Source organism: Sciurus carolinensis, chromosome 11 (assembly GCF_902686445.1).
Source record: "Sciurus carolinensis chromosome 11, mSciCar1.2, whole genome shotgun sequence".
NCBI lineage: Eukaryota > Metazoa > Chordata > Mammalia > Rodentia > Sciuridae > Sciurus > Sciurus carolinensis.
In genome coordinates this window covers 12,321,942-12,339,471 of record NC_062223.1, presented here as the reverse complement: position 1 = coordinate 12,339,471, position 17,530 = coordinate 12,321,942, and the positions used below count along the sequence as shown (strand labels likewise).

General features: G+C 49.7%; 3 protein-coding genes across 7 annotated transcripts; 2 read left to right on the top strand and 1 right to left on the bottom strand.

Annotated features, from left to right (window-relative positions):
• The first annotated feature begins 928 nt into the window (after window positions 1-928).
• On the top strand, window positions 929-14,197 carry Taf6l (TATA-box binding protein associated factor 6 like). Of its 3 annotated transcripts, none has more exons than XM_047516729.1 (12): window positions 929-1,068; window positions 1,801-1,858; window positions 3,893-4,052; window positions 4,463-4,549; window positions 5,239-5,389; window positions 5,540-5,590; window positions 6,187-6,281; window positions 7,981-8,055; window positions 8,180-8,400; window positions 8,739-8,871; window positions 13,177-13,305; window positions 13,410-14,197. In XM_047516729.1, the coding sequence occupies exons 2-12, from the start codon at window positions 1,851-1,853 to the stop codon at window positions 14,181-14,183; spliced, it is 1,884 nt and encodes a 627-aa protein (XP_047372685.1). In that variant the 5' UTR covers window positions 929-1,068; window positions 1,801-1,850; the 3' UTR covers window positions 14,184-14,197. The 3 variants fall into 3 exon arrangements, with proteins under 3 accessions (XP_047372685.1, XP_047372684.1, XP_047372686.1); XM_047516728.1 differs by lacking the exon at window positions 929-1,068 and adding an exon at window positions 1,101-1,279; XM_047516730.1 differs by lacking the exon at window positions 929-1,068 and adding an exon at window positions 1,294-1,686.
• Tmem223 (transmembrane protein 223) lies at window positions 11,456-17,526 on the bottom strand. The gene is made up of 2 exons (XM_047516732.1): window positions 17,195-17,526; window positions 11,456-16,857 (listed from the first exon to the last, which is right to left on the bottom strand). Exons 1-2 carry the CDS (start codon window positions 17,505-17,507, stop codon window positions 16,565-16,567), a joined length of 606 nt encoding a protein of 201 aa, XP_047372688.1. The 5' UTR covers window positions 17,508-17,526; the 3' UTR covers window positions 11,456-16,564.
• Window positions 14,207-16,918, top strand: Tmem179b (transmembrane protein 179B). Of its 3 annotated transcripts, XR_007103913.1 has the most exons (6): window positions 14,275-14,407; window positions 15,149-15,336; window positions 15,416-15,550; window positions 15,714-15,792; window positions 15,986-16,265; window positions 16,536-16,918. XR_007103913.1 is itself a non-coding variant. In XM_047516731.1 (5 exons), the coding sequence occupies exons 1-5, from the start codon at window positions 14,312-14,314 to the stop codon at window positions 16,145-16,147; spliced, it is 660 nt and encodes a 219-aa protein (XP_047372687.1). In that variant the 5' UTR covers window positions 14,275-14,311; the 3' UTR covers window positions 16,148-16,337. The 3 variants fall into 3 exon arrangements, 1 of the variants encoding a protein (XP_047372687.1); XR_007103914.1 differs by lacking the exon at window positions 16,536-16,918 and having other exon boundaries at window positions 14,207-14,407; window positions 15,416-15,589; window positions 15,986-16,035; XM_047516731.1 differs by lacking the exon at window positions 16,536-16,918 and having other exon boundaries at window positions 15,986-16,337.
• Window positions 17,527-17,530: the final 4 nt, after the last annotated feature.

Genomic DNA, 17,530 nt, shown 5'->3' with positions numbered 1-17,530 from the left:
AAAGCAATCCACTGTCTCCCTTGTGATGTGTCAGTGGCAGTTCAGCCTCCCCTCTGCCTGGTGCTTTCACAATTATCTCGTTTAATCTACAACAAAACTTCTGAGGTGGGCATCGCAACCTCATTTGGTACATGAGGGAAAATGTTAATTTGCCCCAAGGTGTGTCAAAAATTGGAACTCAAGTCGGTGGTCCCAAATACCATCCTTTATTCAGTAAGCCAACTGTTTATCCGTTGAGAACTGAGTGGGAGTTCAGAAAAGGGTGCTATCAGGGTAGTATGTTCCTATAAAGTGGTCAAGAAGTATGGAGGCAGGGGAGGGCTTATATTTGGCTCACTGGACAGAATTCAAAGCTTGTACCAGGCGTTTGGTCCTGTCAAAAGTTTCTTTTGCCCGCAGAGAACAGCTGCTGGAAGTCCCACTTTCAGGAAGGGGAAGAGGCAGGTTGGGTGATGTTGGAGAGGTAGCTTAAGCAGGAAAACTAAGTCTGAAATTTTTTTACTACAGTCGCGAAATTGCAAGTGGTCAGAAATTGGGCAACAGAAAAAAAATTAAGGGACTGGAAATGCTTTTCCTCAAGAATACTTTTTTTTTTTTGGTACTGGGCATTGGACTCACGGATGCTCTACCACTGAGCTACATCCCCAATCCCAGTTTTGAGACAGGGTCTCACAAAGCTGCTGAGGCTCACTTCAGTCTTGCACTTGCGATCTTCCTGCCTCAGCCTCCGGAGTAGCTGGGATTAGAGAACATGTTTATTAAACGTAAGCCAAATCACACACGCCTGCCTCGCAAACTCGCAGAGCTGTTGCTTTAAGAAGCTAGAGCCTTCAGCATCACGTGATCCCCGGCGCCCAGAGTCGGCGCCGCGCGTTCTCACTGGCTAATCACGTGGCGGGAAAGCTCCCGGAGGGCGGGAACTTCTCGAGGCGGCCGGCGATTGGCTGGGCTCGTGGAGGGTGGTGCCTGGGCGCGGAGAGAGGGAATTAGTGCGAGCTGGGTGAGCGGGAGCTGCAGCCGCCGCCGCCGTAGCCTCGCTGGCTGCCCTCGCCGCGCGGAAGCCCTCAGGTGAGCAGGCCGGGCCGAGCCCCAGGGCTCCCCGTCGCTCCGCGGGCCGCTCCCTCACGGCCCTCGGAGCCCGCTCTGCGGGGGCCCGCCCACTTCGCTGCGCACGTGACCCAAGTTCCGTGAACCCTGACCTCCTCTACCCCACCCCACGCCTTCTGCGTCGCGGCTGAGCCCAGCTGGGTGGGAGGACGGGACCTGCAGGACCGCAGAGGTCAGTTCCCCCGCCTCCTGCCAGAGTAACCCGAGGCTGAGGGTGTGCGGGAGAGGAGCCGAGGCGCGAAAGCCCTTGGTCACAGGCCGGACCTTGCGGGTCCTAGTAGGAGCATCGTAGGAAACTTCCGCCACGGCAAGACTAGTGCTCCCGTTCCGCAGATCGGGACCCCGATGGGAGAGTCGAGGGCCACCGAGCGGTGGGTCTGCAACGCCACTTTCTTTGGGCTGCTAATCCGGGCCTCCTTCCCGCACAAGCTGGCTGCGCCAGAGTGCAGTGCGGTGGAATGATTAGAGAAAGGGTGTGAATCCCTGCTCCCTACTTAGCGCTCCCTGGGTCTTCTTGGACCAGTCATGTAACCTGGATCTCTCTCCGATTTGATTACCTTGGCTGTGAAATGACAAAAGGTATAAACTTGTCATTATAAATGAAGATCCAATAAGGTGATCTAATAATGAGGCCAAGTTCCTCAGGCAATTTATATGCTTAGTAAAATAGCCATTCTTTCTTCCTTCTTTCAGCAAGTGTTTATTGGGGACCTAGTATGTGGTGACACTGCTGGATACTGGGGATGCAAAGGTGAGCAAACAGATGTGATCCTTGCTGCCATGGAGCTTATATAGTCCAGTGGGTAGGTAGGTGTTAATTAAAAAGTCACACAAATGTCTACAAACTTTTGGGGGTGCGGAGGCGTACAGGGATTGAACCCAGGGCACGTAACCATTGAGCCACACTTCCAACCCTTTTTATTTTTAATATAGAGAAAAGTTCTAGCTGAGTTGCTTAGAGCCTCACTAAATTGCTGAGGCTGACTTTGAACTTGCAATCCTCCTGCCTTAGCCTCCCCAGCCACTGGGGTTACAGGTGTGAGCCACTGTGCCCGGTTCTACAAACTTCTAAAACTGCCTCAAAGGCAGAGTACAGGAACATTTAGGCAATCTGGGAAAGTGACATTTGAACTGATTCTAAGTACTAAGTAGGAATTCACTAGTGAAAGAAATCAGGGAGGAAGACAATCAGAGTTTCAAGCAGAAGAAACAATGTAAAGCTCTTGAAATCAGGTGTTCTGAGGAAGTGAAAGGGGGATAGAACACAGGAGAGAAAACTTTAATAAGTGTAGGCAGTTATATGCAGCCTCTGGGGCATGGCCCAGATATTTTCTTTATTTCAAAAGCAAGTGGGAGCTGGGCATGGTGGCCCACGCCTGTAATCCCAGCAGCTCTGGAGGCTGAAACAGGAGAATCTCAAGTTCAAAAGCCAGTCTCATCAACAGCAAGGCACTAAGCAACTCAGTGAGACCCTGTCTCTAAATAAAGTACAAAATAGGGCTGGGGATGTGGCTCAGTGATTGAGTGTCTCTGAGTTCAATCCCCTGGTACCAAAAAAAAAAAAAAAAAAAAGCTGTTGGGAGCCATCAGGAGGAGAGCTGTGAAAGTCAAGTAGGAAGCTTGTCGCATTTAGGGATAAAGAACAAGAGTCCCCCAAGAGAGTAGTGGGAGCAGTGTCTGGGTGGGTCGTCTTGGAACTGGACTTTGCTGCCTATGGTGCTGTGGTCTCACTTTGATTTGTGCGTGGTCCTACCTTCCAGCTGCAGTGCGCATCGTTGGAGTCGGCCATCAGTTCTGTTTTTGTTAGATTCTTATTCTGCCATATCCTGTGAACAGAGCAGGTTCCTGCATTTGGGCCTTGCAGCCAGACTGGGGAAGACCAGACACATGGGCAAAAAGCCCAGCCTCTAAAAGCCTAGCACGCCCTGATGGCATATGGTACAGAAGATCTGAGAGACTGGATGTGCCTTACCAAAAGGAGAGGGAGGGAACGGAGAGTGGGGAGAAACCAGTCTGAGCGAAGGCCAGGTAGACGATCATGAGGCAAGGTGGGAAGACACTAGGCTGGTTTTACTGGAAGAGGGATCAGTGTGAACAAATGTGAACATTTGGGACCAAAAGTAATATGTCAAACCAGGGATTTTGGCCTCTTTTTCATAAGCAATGTGGGAACATTACAGAGATTTTTTAGCAATGCAGTGTGAGGATTAAAGTCTTTTCATCAAAAATTAGTTGATGGTGCTTGTAGTAAGAATGAAAAAAGGGCATGAAATTTTTGTTTGTAGTTAATGGTGATGACATTTTTTTGTTGGTGTAGTGTTCCCTTTGTGGTGCTGGTTCTTTTTTCTTGTGCTAGGGGTGGAACCTAGGGCCTTTTGCATGCTAGGCAGGTGTTCAACCACTAAGCTCCCCCCCAGCTCTGGAGTAGTGTTCTAGTTCCTGATTTTCTCAGATATCATTCATTTTATCTTCACAGCAATGGGTAGAGATTATTGCCCCTGTTTAGAATACCATGTTCAGACGATGAAGTTCTTGGCCACATTCATATAGTAAGTGGCAGGGTACAATGGGGACTCAGCTCTGTGAACCGAAGAGGCAGGCACTTTTCTCTAGCTTCCCCATTGTCTGCTCACTGCCCAGCCTGTTTTCTTCCCTGAAACTCATTTTCCTCACCTAGGTATCTGATCCCTCTGTTCGGGGATTGGTTGAGAGGGTCTCGACCTGTGCTCCTAGATGCCCAGGGATGCTGAGGGTAGCATTTCAAACCTTCTGTCTCTACACCCAGCTCCACCGGGGCCATGTCAGAGCGAGAAGAGCGGCGCTTTGTGGAGATTCCTCGGGAGTCAGTCCGGCTCATGGCAGAGAGCACAGGTCTGGAGTTGAGTGATGAAGTGGCAGCTCTTCTCGCTGAGGATGTGTGCTACCGTCTCAGAGAAGCCACACAGGTGCTTCCCTCAGGACCTAACACCCTGCTCTCTGTTTCTTCCTCACCTCCTCCCACACTGATTCACTTAGCAAGTGCATGTTGGGCACCTCACTGTGCTTTGAGCGCATGGAGGTGGTCATACCTCGACTAAGCTCCTGTCTAGCCAGCCAGGCTGCCAGCAGATGAAGTGCTCATCAGACATTTTCTTGTACTCCTCACAACAGCCCCTCTGGCCAGGTAGGTTGGCTGCATTGTCACATTTTACATGTGAGACGTGACTCCGGAGGGGTTGTTTGAGTAAGAGCTGAACTGGAATGAAGACTCTGTCACTGGTGTGTCCCCTTTGCCTCCTCCCCAGTGTAGTCCATTTTGCTTGGACTACACCTGCTACTCCCTGTCTCCTGACAGCTTCTGTTTCTCCCCTCCTAGAATAGCTCTCAGTTCATGAAGCACACCAAACGGCGGAAGCTGACAGTGGAGGATTTCAACAGGGCCCTCAGGTGGAGCAGTGTGGAGGTGAGTGGGGTGCAGGCCACAGAGGGCTCAGGTAGCACAAGAATGAACTCATGTCCATGTTCAGCTCAGGTTAGCGATGTGATGAGACATGAAGACCAAACACTGGGACAGCAGGACAGATGCCAGGTGCTGGGTTTAGGCCATAGGGGTATAAGTTCTGAACAGAGTGGTGAGGAGGCCAGTGGGGACCTCGAGGGTAGGGAAGGCTTATTGGAAGAGGTGGGACTCGAGCTAAGCCTCAAGTAGGGCAAAGAACTTGGACTTGGTTTAGTGTAATCCTGAAGGAAAACAAGGCATTCTGGGTAAGGGGGAACCTGAGCAGTCGTGTGGCGTTAGCATGTCTGTGTGTAGTTGTTCTGGGCAGGGCTGTGAGAGATGAGTGTGGTTAGGAGAGGTAGTGAGTGTTCAGAGTTGGGTAAGTACAAATAAGGAGGTCTAGCAGCTCAGGGGTGGGACTCAGAACCTCTACAGTTATGTGAGGAGGGGCTTTGTTTACCTCGTGATCCAGCAAGCTGTGGATGCTCCAGCCAAATGCCCAGCAGTGGCTTTGAGTCCCAGACTTCTACTTCTCTTGGGACCTCTGGACTTCTCTCAGACATAGGCTCCCTGTTCTAGGCAGTAGAGCCTGCTTGTGGCATCTCTTCCTTCCCTAGATTCAGGCTGCTCTCTAATCCCTTTTCCTTTTCCAGGCTGTGTGTGGTTATGGGTCCCAGGAGGCATTGCCTCTGCGCCCTGCCAGGGAGGGTGAACTCTACTTTCCAGAGGACCGGGAGGTGAACCTGGTGGAGCTGGCTCTGGCTACCAACATCCCCAAAGGCTGTGCAGAAACAGCTGTCAGAGGTGGCTGCTGGGGTCCTGCATGGGGTGGGGACAGCAGCTGGGTGGTCAACAGTGGTATTGGGCTGGTGGTGGATGGGGCAGAATTTGGAGGGGTAGATGGTGTGTTGAGTGGGAAAATTCCAGCCTAATACATCTCTGACTTGGGTCTAGTTCATGTTTCCTACCTGGATGGCAAAGGGAACCTGGCACCTCAAGGATCAGGTAAGGGATAGCATGGGGGATAGGACCTCTAGCAGAACTTTCCTCTTTTAGGGGCTGAGGGTAGGGCCTGTGTGCCTTAGTACCTGCATCTGACAAGCATTTTGTGATGTCTACCTTGTACTGTGTTCTGCGCAGGGACCAGTACTTGCTCAGAGTTGGAGGTGGGATCCCAGACCTGTAACCAGTCATGATGCAGTGTGTTGTAGGCCAGAACAGAAATCTGGGCAGCAAGCTGGGGGTCTCTAAGGGGAGGCATCTCATGAAGGATATAAAACATTCACATAAACTGGGCAAGGTAGAAATGCTACTTCGGCATATGCTAACAGAGCTCCACGCAGCTTGAGACTTACCAGTTTGGGGCTTGAGGACTGAGCAGAAATGCCTGCAGAGAGCACTTAGGAGGCAGCAGACAGCACCGAGGTGTGGAGCCTGCATGGCCAGGGTGCAGCAGGCTCCTGAGCACAGCTGAAGTCTCCGTGCTGTAGCTGTTTGAATGGGCTCCTTGTGGATGTGTCAGTGGTGGGTGTCGGGGGGAGTAGGCAGAGGTGGGTTGGACCAGCTCTCCACCTGACCACTTCCTGCCCATCCCCTTGCAGTGCCCAGTGCGGTCTCTTCACTTACGGATGACCTGCTTAAGTACTATCAGCAAGTGACACGGGCTGTGCTAGGGGATGATCCACAGTTGATGAAGGTGAGTGAATGGGTCCAAGTGGAGCTCAAGTCAGACTTTTAAATCACCATGAAATTATTTCAGTTACCTAGTTCTTGGCCTCTCCAGACCAGCTGACCAATGTGGGTGGAAGCTGTTCTCAGGGTGGGTATAGTGCTGTGAGCCAGCCTTCCTGTCACTCCTCACCCCTTGATCCTCTAGTAGCTTTTGTTGTTCCTTGGGGAATGATTAGCTAGGCAGGGCCCTGGGGGGACTCCCTCACATCTTCATTCTAGAGCCCATTCTTTGTGGTATCTGTTGATCTGGGGTCAAATGAGGCATCCATATCGCATCCTTTATTTGCCTGGACTTGGGCAGGAAAAGAGAAGAGCCAATAGAAGAAGCCAGAGTTGTGTGCCTGGCCTGCTCTGCAGCACTTGGTCCCTGGGCCTCATACAGCCCAAGCTGCTTTAGCCTCTGGGCTCCACAGGGCCTGCTGGACACCACGTGTCATCTGTCTGTTCAGTCTCATCTGTCTCTGGACAGAAGGTGGTTTGCTCAATCACATGGCTTTTTTGTGTGTGTGTGTGGTACTGGCAGTTAAACCCAAGGCCTTGGGCATATTAAGAGTTGTTCTACCACTGATCTGCATCCCTAGCCCATTAATTTAATTTATTTATTTGGTACTGGGGATTGAACTCAGGGGCATTTAGCCACTGAGCCACATCCCCAGCCCTTTTTTGTATTTTATTTAGAGCCAGGGTCTCACTAAGTTGTTGAAGCTGGCTTTGAACCTGTGATCCTCCTGCCTCTCATCCTTCCAAACTACTGGGATTGCAGGCATGCCACCATGGCTGGCCCCAGCACATTGTATTTTGAGACAGGGTTTTACTAGATGGCTGAGGCTGGCTCGCAATCCTCCTCAGTTACTGAGATTACGGGTGTGGGCTACCTTGCCCATTTTATGTGAATGTTTTATATCCTTCATGTTTTTATGTGTCTGGCTGCAGATATTTCCTTTGCCAAATTAGCACCAGTGCTGCCATTCATTCCTTGCCTCATAGCTGAAGGTGTAGCTCAGCTATAGTACTTGCCCAGCATATGTGAGGTCTTGGGTTTGATTCCAGCACTGCAAGAAAAAAACAAAAACAGCTTGGTTCCTCTTCCCTAGGCACAGTGTAGTTGTCTGGCTCTGGGGCCTGGGGGCTGAGCTCCTTTCTCACTCTCTTGTTGTCTGTTTTCATGGCTACTAGATTTAGGATTCTTCTTCAGAGGCGTTTGGGAGATCCAGGTGTAAAGATTCAGGACTGAGGTGCTTTTACTCACTCTAATAAATTTATTTTGCCTATAAAAGTAATAACAATACATTTATTGTAGGAGTACATATACTATAAAAACACACAAAGTAGAGTGTTCCTTTTTTCCACTCATATTTCCCGAATGTATAAACTATGGTTACTCTAATATAAACCTAAGTGGCATTATATTAAACATCTGGTTTTACAACTTGCTTTTCTTATTTAAAAATGTTGACCATTTAGTTTTATTCACTTCTTTATTATTACAGACAGTGCTGTGTGTGACTGCATTATAGTGTGTTTCTGTAGGTTAAATTGACAATTGTTGGATTAAAGAACACTTAACACAGAAATACATGAAGATGGTGCTTAACTATTCTCCAGAACCAGGCAGTTTAATCTTGGGGTGATAGTTTTAGTGCATCCTGGTCCCTTCCTTTCAGGTCGCTCTGCAGGACCTGCAGACGAACTCCAAGATCGCAGCACTCCTGCCTTACTTTGTTTATGTGGTCAGTGGGGTAAGTGACCAGTCTGGGTAGGGAGATGACCCAGCAGTGTGTAGGGCTCACTGAAGGTGCTGCCAGAATGGTAGGCTCCTGCCTGCTCCCTTGTGTCCCTCTAAGCCACCCTCTCTACCAACAGGTGAAATCTGTAAGCCATGACCTGGAGCAGCTGCACCGGCTGCTGCAGGTAGCACGGAGCCTGGTTCGTAACCCACACCTCTGCCTGGGGCCCTATGTCCGCTCCCTGGTGGGCAGTGTTCTTTACTGCGTTTTGGAGCCACTGGCTGCCTCCATCAACCCCCTGAATGACCACTGGACTCTGCGGGATGGGGCTGCCCTTCTACTCAGCCACATCTTCTGGTAGCCACTGGGCCTTAACAAAGGGTGGGATTGCTGCACTCAAGTGGGTCGGGGTAGGGAGGTGGGGTGAATCCTCTGGTTTGAGACTGTATGTTAGAGGATGGGAACTTCTTTCTTTAGAGCTGCCTAGCTGGTGTGCTGTGGCACACTGGGATTCTACAAATATACAGAGGTATCGTTCCTTCAGCCCTTGGGCCAGTCACCCCTGGCAGCCTTGTCCACTTACCTTAGCATGCCCCCAAGTGCCACGCAAATACTAGTCTCTGTGTGTGCCATGTCAACCCAGTTGGGTAGTGCTGTGCCTCATTCCTTTCTGTGACTGAATGTTGCTCTCACAGGACTCATGGGGACCTTGTAAGTGGCCTCTATCAGCAGATCCTGCTTTCCCTGCAGAAGGTCCTGGCAGACCCTGTGCGGCCTCTCTGCTCTCACTATGGGGCTGTGGTGGGGCTGCATGCTCTTGGTTGGAAGGTGAGGACCCTGGTCTTTCTCACAGAGCCACAAGAGTTCCTGATTGTGTTGGAAAAAATAGTACTGGTGTGTGTCTTTTATCATGAAAAGGATATATGCTTGCTGTTGCTATGTATTGAGTTCTTGCCTTAAGCCAGACTTAGTTTGACTTTCTGCATATAAATGTTTTATCCCTTCAAAAGTCCTTTGTGGCAGATGTTTATATAACCTCATATTATAAATTCCTGCCCATTTAGAAATAATCTCAGTTCTCTTGTATTGAGTATTTTAAATATGAATAGCTATTGAATGTTGTCAAATCTTTTTAGCATCTCTATAGAGATTACCAAATGATTTTGTGGCTTAGTTCTGTTAATATGACAGGTATATTAGTGTTTTTTTTTTTTTAAATTTATTTTTATTGTAAACAAATGGGATACATGTTGTTTCTGTTTGTACATGGAGTAACAGCATACCATTTGCGTAATCATACATTCACATAGGGTAATGAGGTTTGATTCATTCTGTTATTTTTTTCCTTTCCCCCCCATTCCTCCCACCCCACTTTTCCCTCCATACAGTCCCTCCTTCCTCCATTCTTGCCCCCCTTCCACCCCCCATTATGGGTCATCATCCGCTTATCAGTGAGATCATTCGTCTTTTGGATTTTTGAGATTGGCTTATCTCACTTAGCATGATATTCTCTAATTTCATCCATTTGCCTGCAAATGCCATAATTTTATTATTCTTTATAGCTGAGTAATATTCCATTGTATATATATACCACAGTTTCTTTATCCATTCATCAATTGAAGGACATCTAGGTTGGTTCCACAGTCTGGCTATTGTGAATTGAGCAGCCATGAACATTGATGTGGCTGTATCTCTGTAGTATGCTGATTTTAAGTCCTTGGGTATAGGCTGAGGAGTGGGATAGCTGGGTCAAATGGTGGTTCCATTCCAATTTTTCTAAGGATCTCCACACTGCTTTCCAGAATGGCTGCACTAATTTGCAGCCCCTATTAGTGGGTTTTTATACTGAGCCATTTTTGCATTCTTGGAATAATTGTTTGCTGCTGTGGAGATTTTTCTTGGAATTATACAGAAAATATTAGTTTTGGAGAAAAGTGACATCATTAAGTTGTCTTGACCATGGAAATGTATTTCCTTATTTTTTTTAAGGTTTTCAGTCTTAGGGTGCTTTCATAATTTCTCTAAGGATACTCCCCCTCCTCCCACATAAATATATTTTTTCATGCTGGGGATCAGATGAGCTTGTTAGGCAGCAAGTGTTCTACCACTAAGCTGCATTCCCAGCCTCTTTTATTACATTTATTCTTAGATCCTTGCTGTCCTTGATGCTGCTGCAATGAATGGTGTCCTCATGGTTTTGGTTTTTGTTGGTATACAGAAATGCAGTTGACTTTTTGTGTATTGATCCATCTATTTTCCTAAACTATCACTGAAAATTCTTTTGGGGTTTTAATGTAGATGACGATGTGTGCAAATGATGGCAGCTTTCTTTTCTAATTGTGATGCTTTTTAAAATTTATTGCAAGGATTACTAGTACTGTTTTTGTGTAAGGTAATTTTGTCATTTCCAATTTTCAAAGAAGTGGTAGGGTGTGTAACTCAATGGTAGTGAGCTTGCCTAGCATGCATGAAGCCCTAGATTCAATTCTCAGCACCTTGTTGGAAAAAAAAAAAAAAAAGTGCTAGCCAGGCGCTAGCGAATGCCTGTAATCCCAATAGGTTGGGAGGCTGAGGCAGGAGGACCTCATGTTCAAAGCCAGCCTCAGCAGCTTAGTGAGACCCTGTCTCTAAATAAAATACAAAAAAGGGCCAGGGATATGGCTCAGTGTTTAAGCACCCTGGATTCAATCACCAGTACCAAGGAAAAAAAAAAGTGCTGATAAACTTTCCCACTTAGGGTAATTTTTACTGTGTATATGTATTACATATTCTCAGATTAGTAAAATTATTATATGTTCTTAGTTTTATTATTAATATTGAACTTTTATGGGGTGCTTTTTCTAAATTTCTTTTTTCAGTTAAGAAATGTTATTTTTGTACCCATAATCCCAGCAACTCAGGAGGCTGAGGCAAGAGGACTGCAAGATTGAGACCAGGCCTAGCAATTTACTAAGGCCATAAGCAACCTAATGAGGCCCTGTGTCAAAATAAAAAATAAAAAGGGCTCAGATGTAAAGCAGCTCTGGGGTCAGTCCCCAACACCAAAATAAATTATATAAATAAATAACAAAAAGGTTGGGGATAGAGGGCTCCTGGGATCAATCCCCAGTACCATCTCCCAAAGATGCAGATAGGTTTCTGACTATTGCTGTAAGAAAATAACTTTTTTTGGGGGAGGGCGGTATTGGGGATCTTTTTTTTTTTTTTTTTTTTTTAAATGAGATAGGGACTCACTAGTTGCTGAGGTTGGTCTTCAACTTGCAATTCTCCTGCCTCAACTTCCCAAGTTACTGGGATTACAGGTATGCCACACTGTGCCCAGCTCTTTTTAATTTTTATTTATTTGTTTTTTATTTTTTATTTGTTCTAATTAGGTATTCTTTATTTATTTTTTTCTTTTTTATACCTTTATTTTATTATTTTTATGTGGTGCTGGGAATCAAACCCAGGGACTCACATGTGCTTGACAAGCACTACCACTGAGCTACAACCCCAGCCCCCGCTCTTATTTATTTAGTTTTGGTAACAAGGATTGAACTCCGGGGCATTAATCACTAAGGCACATCCCCACCCACTTTTTGTATTTTATTTAGACAGAGTCTCACTGAGTTTCTTAGGGCCTCGCTAAGTTGCTGAGGCAACTGTGATCCTCCTGCCTCAGTCTCTTGAGTAGGTGAGTTTATAGGATTGTCACGGCACCTGGCTCTGTGCTGCTTTTCAAATGATCCTAAGATTTTTCTGCTTTTATCTGCCATTGTGATTATGGATATATATTTTTTCTCCCAGTACTGGGGATGGAGCCCAGGGCCTCAGGCATGTTAGGCAAGTTCTCCACCATTGAGCTAAACCCTAATTTTTGTTGTTTTGTTGTATTTTTGAGATGGAGTCTCACCATATGTTCAGGCTGGCTGGCACTGAACTCCTGTGCTCAAGTGATCATCCTCCTTCATCCACCTGAGCAGCTGGGACTATAGGTGCACACCACCACACCAACTGGATTTTTTGATATCTATTGTTACATTTCTAGGATGAACTCAACTTGGCCATGGTTTAGTCTTAAAGAAAACCCAAAACGTTTATACTATTGGGTTTGCTAAAGTTTAAAACTATTTATCTACTTATTATGGTACCAGGATTGAATTCAGGGGTGCTTAACCACTGAGCAACATCTCCAGCCCTATTTTATATTTTGAGACAGGGTCTCACCAAGTTGCTTAGGGCCTCACTTAGGTTGCTGGCTTTGAACTCATGATCCTCCTGCCTCAACCACCCCAGCTGCTGGGATTACAGGCACGTGCCACCATGCCCAGCAAAAGTATTTATATTGAGTTAAATCAATTATGTTTCTCTCATGTATTGTCCAGGTTTAGCATCAGGATTGTATTGGCCACACAGAATGAAGCAGCAAAGATTAGTTTTTTAAATATTTGTTTTTATAAATTGAGATAACCTTTTTTTACTTTTTTTTGGGTAGACCTTTGTAAATTTTGGCATGGTTTTCTTTGTAACATAACCACTGTTTCAATGTCTTTCAAATATTTTAACTTTCATATTTCTTGTGAGTCAGCAGTAAGTTATAGTTTTTCTAGGAATTTTGAGTTTTGTCAACATCTTCAAATATTCATGCTGTGCACACATGACCAAAATGTGCCTTATCCAACAAATGTCATTTCCTCTGTGAAGTCTTAATTGTATTTCCCCAAATTAATTACAAGATTTAAAATTGTATAGAGTCTGTGTCTCTGGTGTTTTTGTGCAGATGGTTTAAATTACACTTTACATCTAAATGAGAACAGAACTTGTCTAATGATTGTGTTCACTGTAGTCTGCAAACCCTTAATCTGTGTCGCTAGCAATGATTGTAACTTATGCCGTCTTAGCCTCTGGCAAATGTGGCAGTAATGGTGGGGTCACTTCATATTGTCTGACTTAAATCTTAATCCCCATTGCTTAGCAAAGCCTTGGGCATATAGCAGGTTCCAAATAAACGTTGGTTGACTCTCCCAATCAGAATATAGGAGAACTGAGCCCTGTCTAGGATCAGAGATAAAATTAGGTCTTTCCTAGGAAAGGGTACTTGAAAGGCAGTAAGCAACACAACAAAGAAGCGCTTATTGCATTTCTTCTTTCTAGGCAGTAGAAAGAGTCCTGTACCCACACCTGTCTACCTACTGGACAAACCTGCAGGCTGTACTGGATGATTATTCTGTATCTAATGCCCAGGTCAAAGCAGATGGACACAAAGTTTACGGAGCCATTTTGGTGAGTATCAGCCCCTTCCAACCTCCCTTCCCGGCATGAGCTCGGCACGCTTCCTGCGGAGTACCTGACGGGCTCAGGTTCATCGCAGTCCCTGGCTCCTACAGGTGGCCGTGGAGCGACTGCTGAAGATGAAGGCGCAGGCAGCAGAGCCCAGCGCGGGCGGCCTAGGCGGCAGGGGACTCCGGCGCTCCGAGGACCTGCCTTGGGACAGCCTTCTCCTGCAGGAGTCGCCCTCCGGTGGCGGTGCGGAGCCAGGCTTTGGGTCTGGCCTCCCGCTGCCACCCGGGGGAGCGGGGCCTGAAGACCCCTTTCCTTCAGTGACCCTGGCGGACATCTACCGGGAGCTCTACGCCTTCTTCGGTGACAGCTTGGCCATCCGCTTCGGCACGGGCCAGCCTGCGCCCACCGCCCCGAGGCCGCCCGGGGAGAAGAAAGAGCCGGCGGCCGCCCCGGACTCGGTGCGGAAAATGCCGCAGCTGACGGCCAGCGCGGTGGTCAGCCCGCAGGGCGACGAGAGCCCGCGGGGCGGCGGCGGGCCCCCGTCGGCCTCGGCGCCCGCGCCCCCGGAGGGCAGGCCGCTGCCGCGCGTGCACCGGGCGCGGGGTCCGCCCCGGCAGCAGGGCCCGGGCGCCGGCACGCGCGACGTCTTCCAGAAGAGCCGTTTCGCCCCGCGCGGCGCCCCGCACTTCCGCTTCATCATCGCCGGGCGGCAGGCGGGGCGACGCTGCCGCGGGCGCCTCTTCCAGACCGCCTTCCCCGCGCCCTACGGGCCGGGCCCGGCCTCCCGCTACGTGCAGAAGCTGCCCATGATCGGCCGCACCGGCCGCCCGGCCCGTCGCTGGGCGCTCTCGGACTACTCGCTGTACCTGCCGCTCTGAGGCTGCCGTCCCCGCCTCCCAAATAAATGTCGCGCCCGGAAGTGGTGGCTCCGCGTCCCTGGGTCGCGCCGGACGAGGCGGGGCTGGGCGGCCGGCTCCGCGGCGCTGCCTCCCGGGGCCTGGGCGCCATGGCGCTGCCCTGGCTGCAGCGCGTCGAGCTCGCGCTGTTCGCCGCCGCCTTCCTGTGCGGCGCTGTGGCGGCCGCGGCGCTCACCCGGACCCAGGTGCGGCTGCGGGCGGGCGCGGGCGGGCCCGGGCGGGGGGCCGGGGGCCGCCAGTCTGCGGCCGAAATGCAACGACGCTCGTGCTCTGGCTCGACCCGGCCGGGTCCTACCGAGGCGTTCCCTAGACAGTGACCGGACGCCGGGAGCGTCGTGCCGCACCACCTAGAGCCAGTGCTTCCCTCCGCGTGACCCCTGGTTCTGAGACCTCAGCCCAGGTCCTGCGTCCATGGATGGACCGGCAGCCGTTCGTGCTGAGCTATCCGAGAAGGGAAGCAGCGTAGTGAAGATGATCTAGCAGCCACACTTGGGACTCTGTTAAGTGACAGAACAGCCCTGTGAAACTTGAATTGTCTACTGCTGCTAGGCAATCTTGTTAACGTGGGAATATTAAATCACTGCAAAGCAGGCACTAGGGTGCCTCCTACAGAGTAGAAAACATTGGAGGTACTAGTTGAAGATACACAAGGTTTGGGCTTACTCTAGGATTTCTGCACGAAGTTCAACCAAAATTTGTGAGACTTCTGAAGCTCTTTGTGTTCTATAACCACTGCCTACTTCCTGATCATTCTGGCCACTGCGGGTTTTGGTTCCCAGACAGGCTGTCAGTTTCCCAAAAATAGGAACTAACAATGCACACCTAACTTCTGTTGTGGCCCTGGCCTAGTTATTCCTAACACCTGCCGGGAACCTGCATCCTGAGGCACTGACTGAAATCTGAGAATTAGCAGCTTCTCTCCACAGGGCTCCTTCAGGGGTAGCTGTCCGTTGTATGGTGTGACCGCCCTGAATGGCTCCACCCTGGCCTTATCCCATCCCGCGGCCCCATCCCTCTGCTACTTTGTGGCTGGGGCTTCTGGCTTCCTGGCCCTCTACTGCCTCCTGCTTCTGCTCTTCTGGGTCTACAGCAGCTGCATCGAGGACTCACAAAGGTGAATGCCCCACCCCAGGGACCAGGGGCTGAGGTGGGTTGAAGCTTATCTCAATCACGAAGTTTGTTCTCTCCCCCAGAGGTCTCATAGGGCTCCGCGTTGCACTGGCCATCTCAGCTATAGCCGTCTTCCTGGTCTTAGTGTCTGCCTGTATCCTTCGATTTGGCACCAGATCTTTCTGCAATTCCATCATCTCCCTAAACAGTACAATTAGGTAATGGGGGAGGGAGAGAGGAAAGCCTGGCTGCAGAGGGTAAGTCCTGTAACCTCTCATTTTAACCCTGTCTGTTGCTCTCCACCTTAAAGGACACATGGGTACAGGTGTGCTTAGGGTATATCTCCCTTCTTTTCTCATAACTGTCTCTTTGACCTCACAGCTGCTCTGAAGCTCAGAAAATCCCATGGACACCCCCTGGAACAGCTTTGCAGTTTTACTCCAACCTACACAATGCTGAAGTGAGACCCAGAGACACACTGAAAGATTCATACAAGTAGCTATAAGGGTGCTCGCCAATGGACATAAGCTTGGCCCACCACTGACAAGCTAAGAGGAGCTGAGGGGCTTGTCAGCCTGGCAGACTGGTGTGGGGGTGGAAGGACTGGATCTGAGATGGAATGACTCCTCACATTCCTGTTCTGTCTCCCGCAGACCTCTTCATGGGTGAATCTGGTGTTGTGGTGTGTGGTCTTGGTGCTCCAGGTCATGCAGTGGAAGTCCGAAGCCACCCCATACCGGCCTCTGGAGAGGGGAGACCCTGAGTGGAGCTCTGAGACAGATGTTCTTGTTGGGCCACGCGCATCCCATTCCTGAAGAGTAACCAGAGTGCATTCTGCAGCCAAAGACTTTGTGCCCAAGTGCCTGTAATCCTCTTGTCCCCACACAGCCCTGTTTGTGCTGAAAGCCTCAGTTTTCCCTCCAGGAGGGAAAGGTAACAGGCCCCTCTCCACCTTCTTCCTATAGCTGTTTTGTACCAAAATATTACATTACTTTCTTCATCTTGGCATTGTGTTCTTGATATTAAAACAAGTAGGTGGTAGGAAGGAGTGAAGGCTAAACAGGCATGGATCGGGCAGATTCCCTTTGGACAACTCCTCTTTTAATTGTTACTGTTGAATTTTAGGTTCCCTTTCGGGACCCTGTTGTCACCCCATCCATAAGGTTGTTTTGTTTTTTTCCTTTTTTCTAAATCTCCCTCTAGGAGGGGGTGAATGACCCAAGGTGGTTTCTTCACAAGCTCCGGTAGGCACCCACAGTGTTGTCAAAGAGCTGAGCATTGGGGAAGTGTCCAGCTTTGTCCAAGAGGAAATAGAAGCGACGGCCTTTGACCTTCAGAGGCAGCATGGCAGGGACTTCTCCTCGGTGGGCCATGCAGGATACCTGGTTCAAGGGGACGGTGAAATGGGCCCCCAAGCCAAAAGGGGCATGAGTGGTCAGGGTCACCTGCTGCCCTCCTGCTCGAAGTATCACTGAACGCACAGATCGGAGAGAGAAGAGAAGGCCAGCACCCAGTACCAGGGTCCCTACAGAAGAGCAGCGTGGTGTGAGGTGTGTTCACCGGAAGGCTACACACCAGCCCTTTCCCTTTGAGTAAAAGAAATGAGTGTGATAGTAACATGTTTGAGTTCCTCTTGTGTTCTAGAATTGTAGGTTTTTCCCACCCAACAAACTTTTAAAACGGGGATGGACATCTCATAAGTTAGAAAAAGGGCTTGAGAGAAAGTACAGTTCTGAGAGGGCGTGCCACCCAGGGCTGCAGAGTTGCGCGCCGCGGTGAGGCAGCGCCCCTTGTGCTCATCTGGGAAGACTGGAACCCCGACCTCCCCTCGCCTGAGCCGTGAGCCCACCACCGCGCCTTACCGATGGCACCGCAGCCGACCGCCAGCCCGTAGCGCCAGAGCACAGCGCGCAGGTCCAAACGGCCGCGATCTGGGGCCTCTGCATCAAGGGGTCGCGCCCGAGCCGGGGGTGCAGACCAAGCTGCCACGGCCAGGGAGGCCCAGAAGATGCCCTGGCCGGCGCAGAAGAGCCCGAGGACGGCGAAGAAGCGACCCCGCTGATGCTCGAAGAGCAGCACGTCTCGCGCTGGGGTCGCGTCGTGCAGAGCGCGGCGCGCGGGCAGGAACCGCAGGGCCACAAGCAGCCCTTGAGGCCACCGTGAAGGAGCCGCCATGGTGGGCCGGCCGCTTCCGCCTC

Bases quoted from the DNA above. Each gene is read 5' to 3' on its own strand.
- Taf6l (XM_047516729.1), top strand. The intron at 4,550-5,238 runs GTGAGTGGGGTG...TTCCTTTTCCAG, and splicing joins TCAGGTGGAGCAGTGTGGAG to GCTGTGTGTGGTTATGGGTC. The intron at 8,056-8,179 runs GTAAGTGACCAG...CTCTACCAACAG, and splicing joins TTGTTTATGTGGTCAGTGGG to GTGAAATCTGTAAGCCATGA.
- Tmem179b (XM_047516731.1), top strand. From the start codon at position 14,312: ATGGCGCTGCCCTGGCTGCAGCGCGTCGAGCTCGCGCTGTTCGCCGCC. The intron at 15,337-15,415 runs GTGAATGCCCCA...TCTCTCCCCCAG, and splicing joins TGCATCGAGGACTCACAAAG to AGGTCTCATAGGGCTCCGCG. The intron at 15,551-15,713 runs GTAATGGGGGAG...TTGACCTCACAG, and splicing joins TCCCTAAACAGTACAATTAG to CTGCTCTGAAGCTCAGAAAA.
- Tmem223 (XM_047516732.1), bottom strand. From the start codon at position 17,507: ATGGCGGCTCCTTCACGGTGGCCTCAAGGGCTGCTTGTGGCCCTGCGG. The intron at 16,858-17,194 runs GTAAGGCGCGGT...GCTCTTCTGTAG, and splicing joins GGTCGGCTGCGGTGCCATCG to GGACCCTGGTACTGGGTGCT.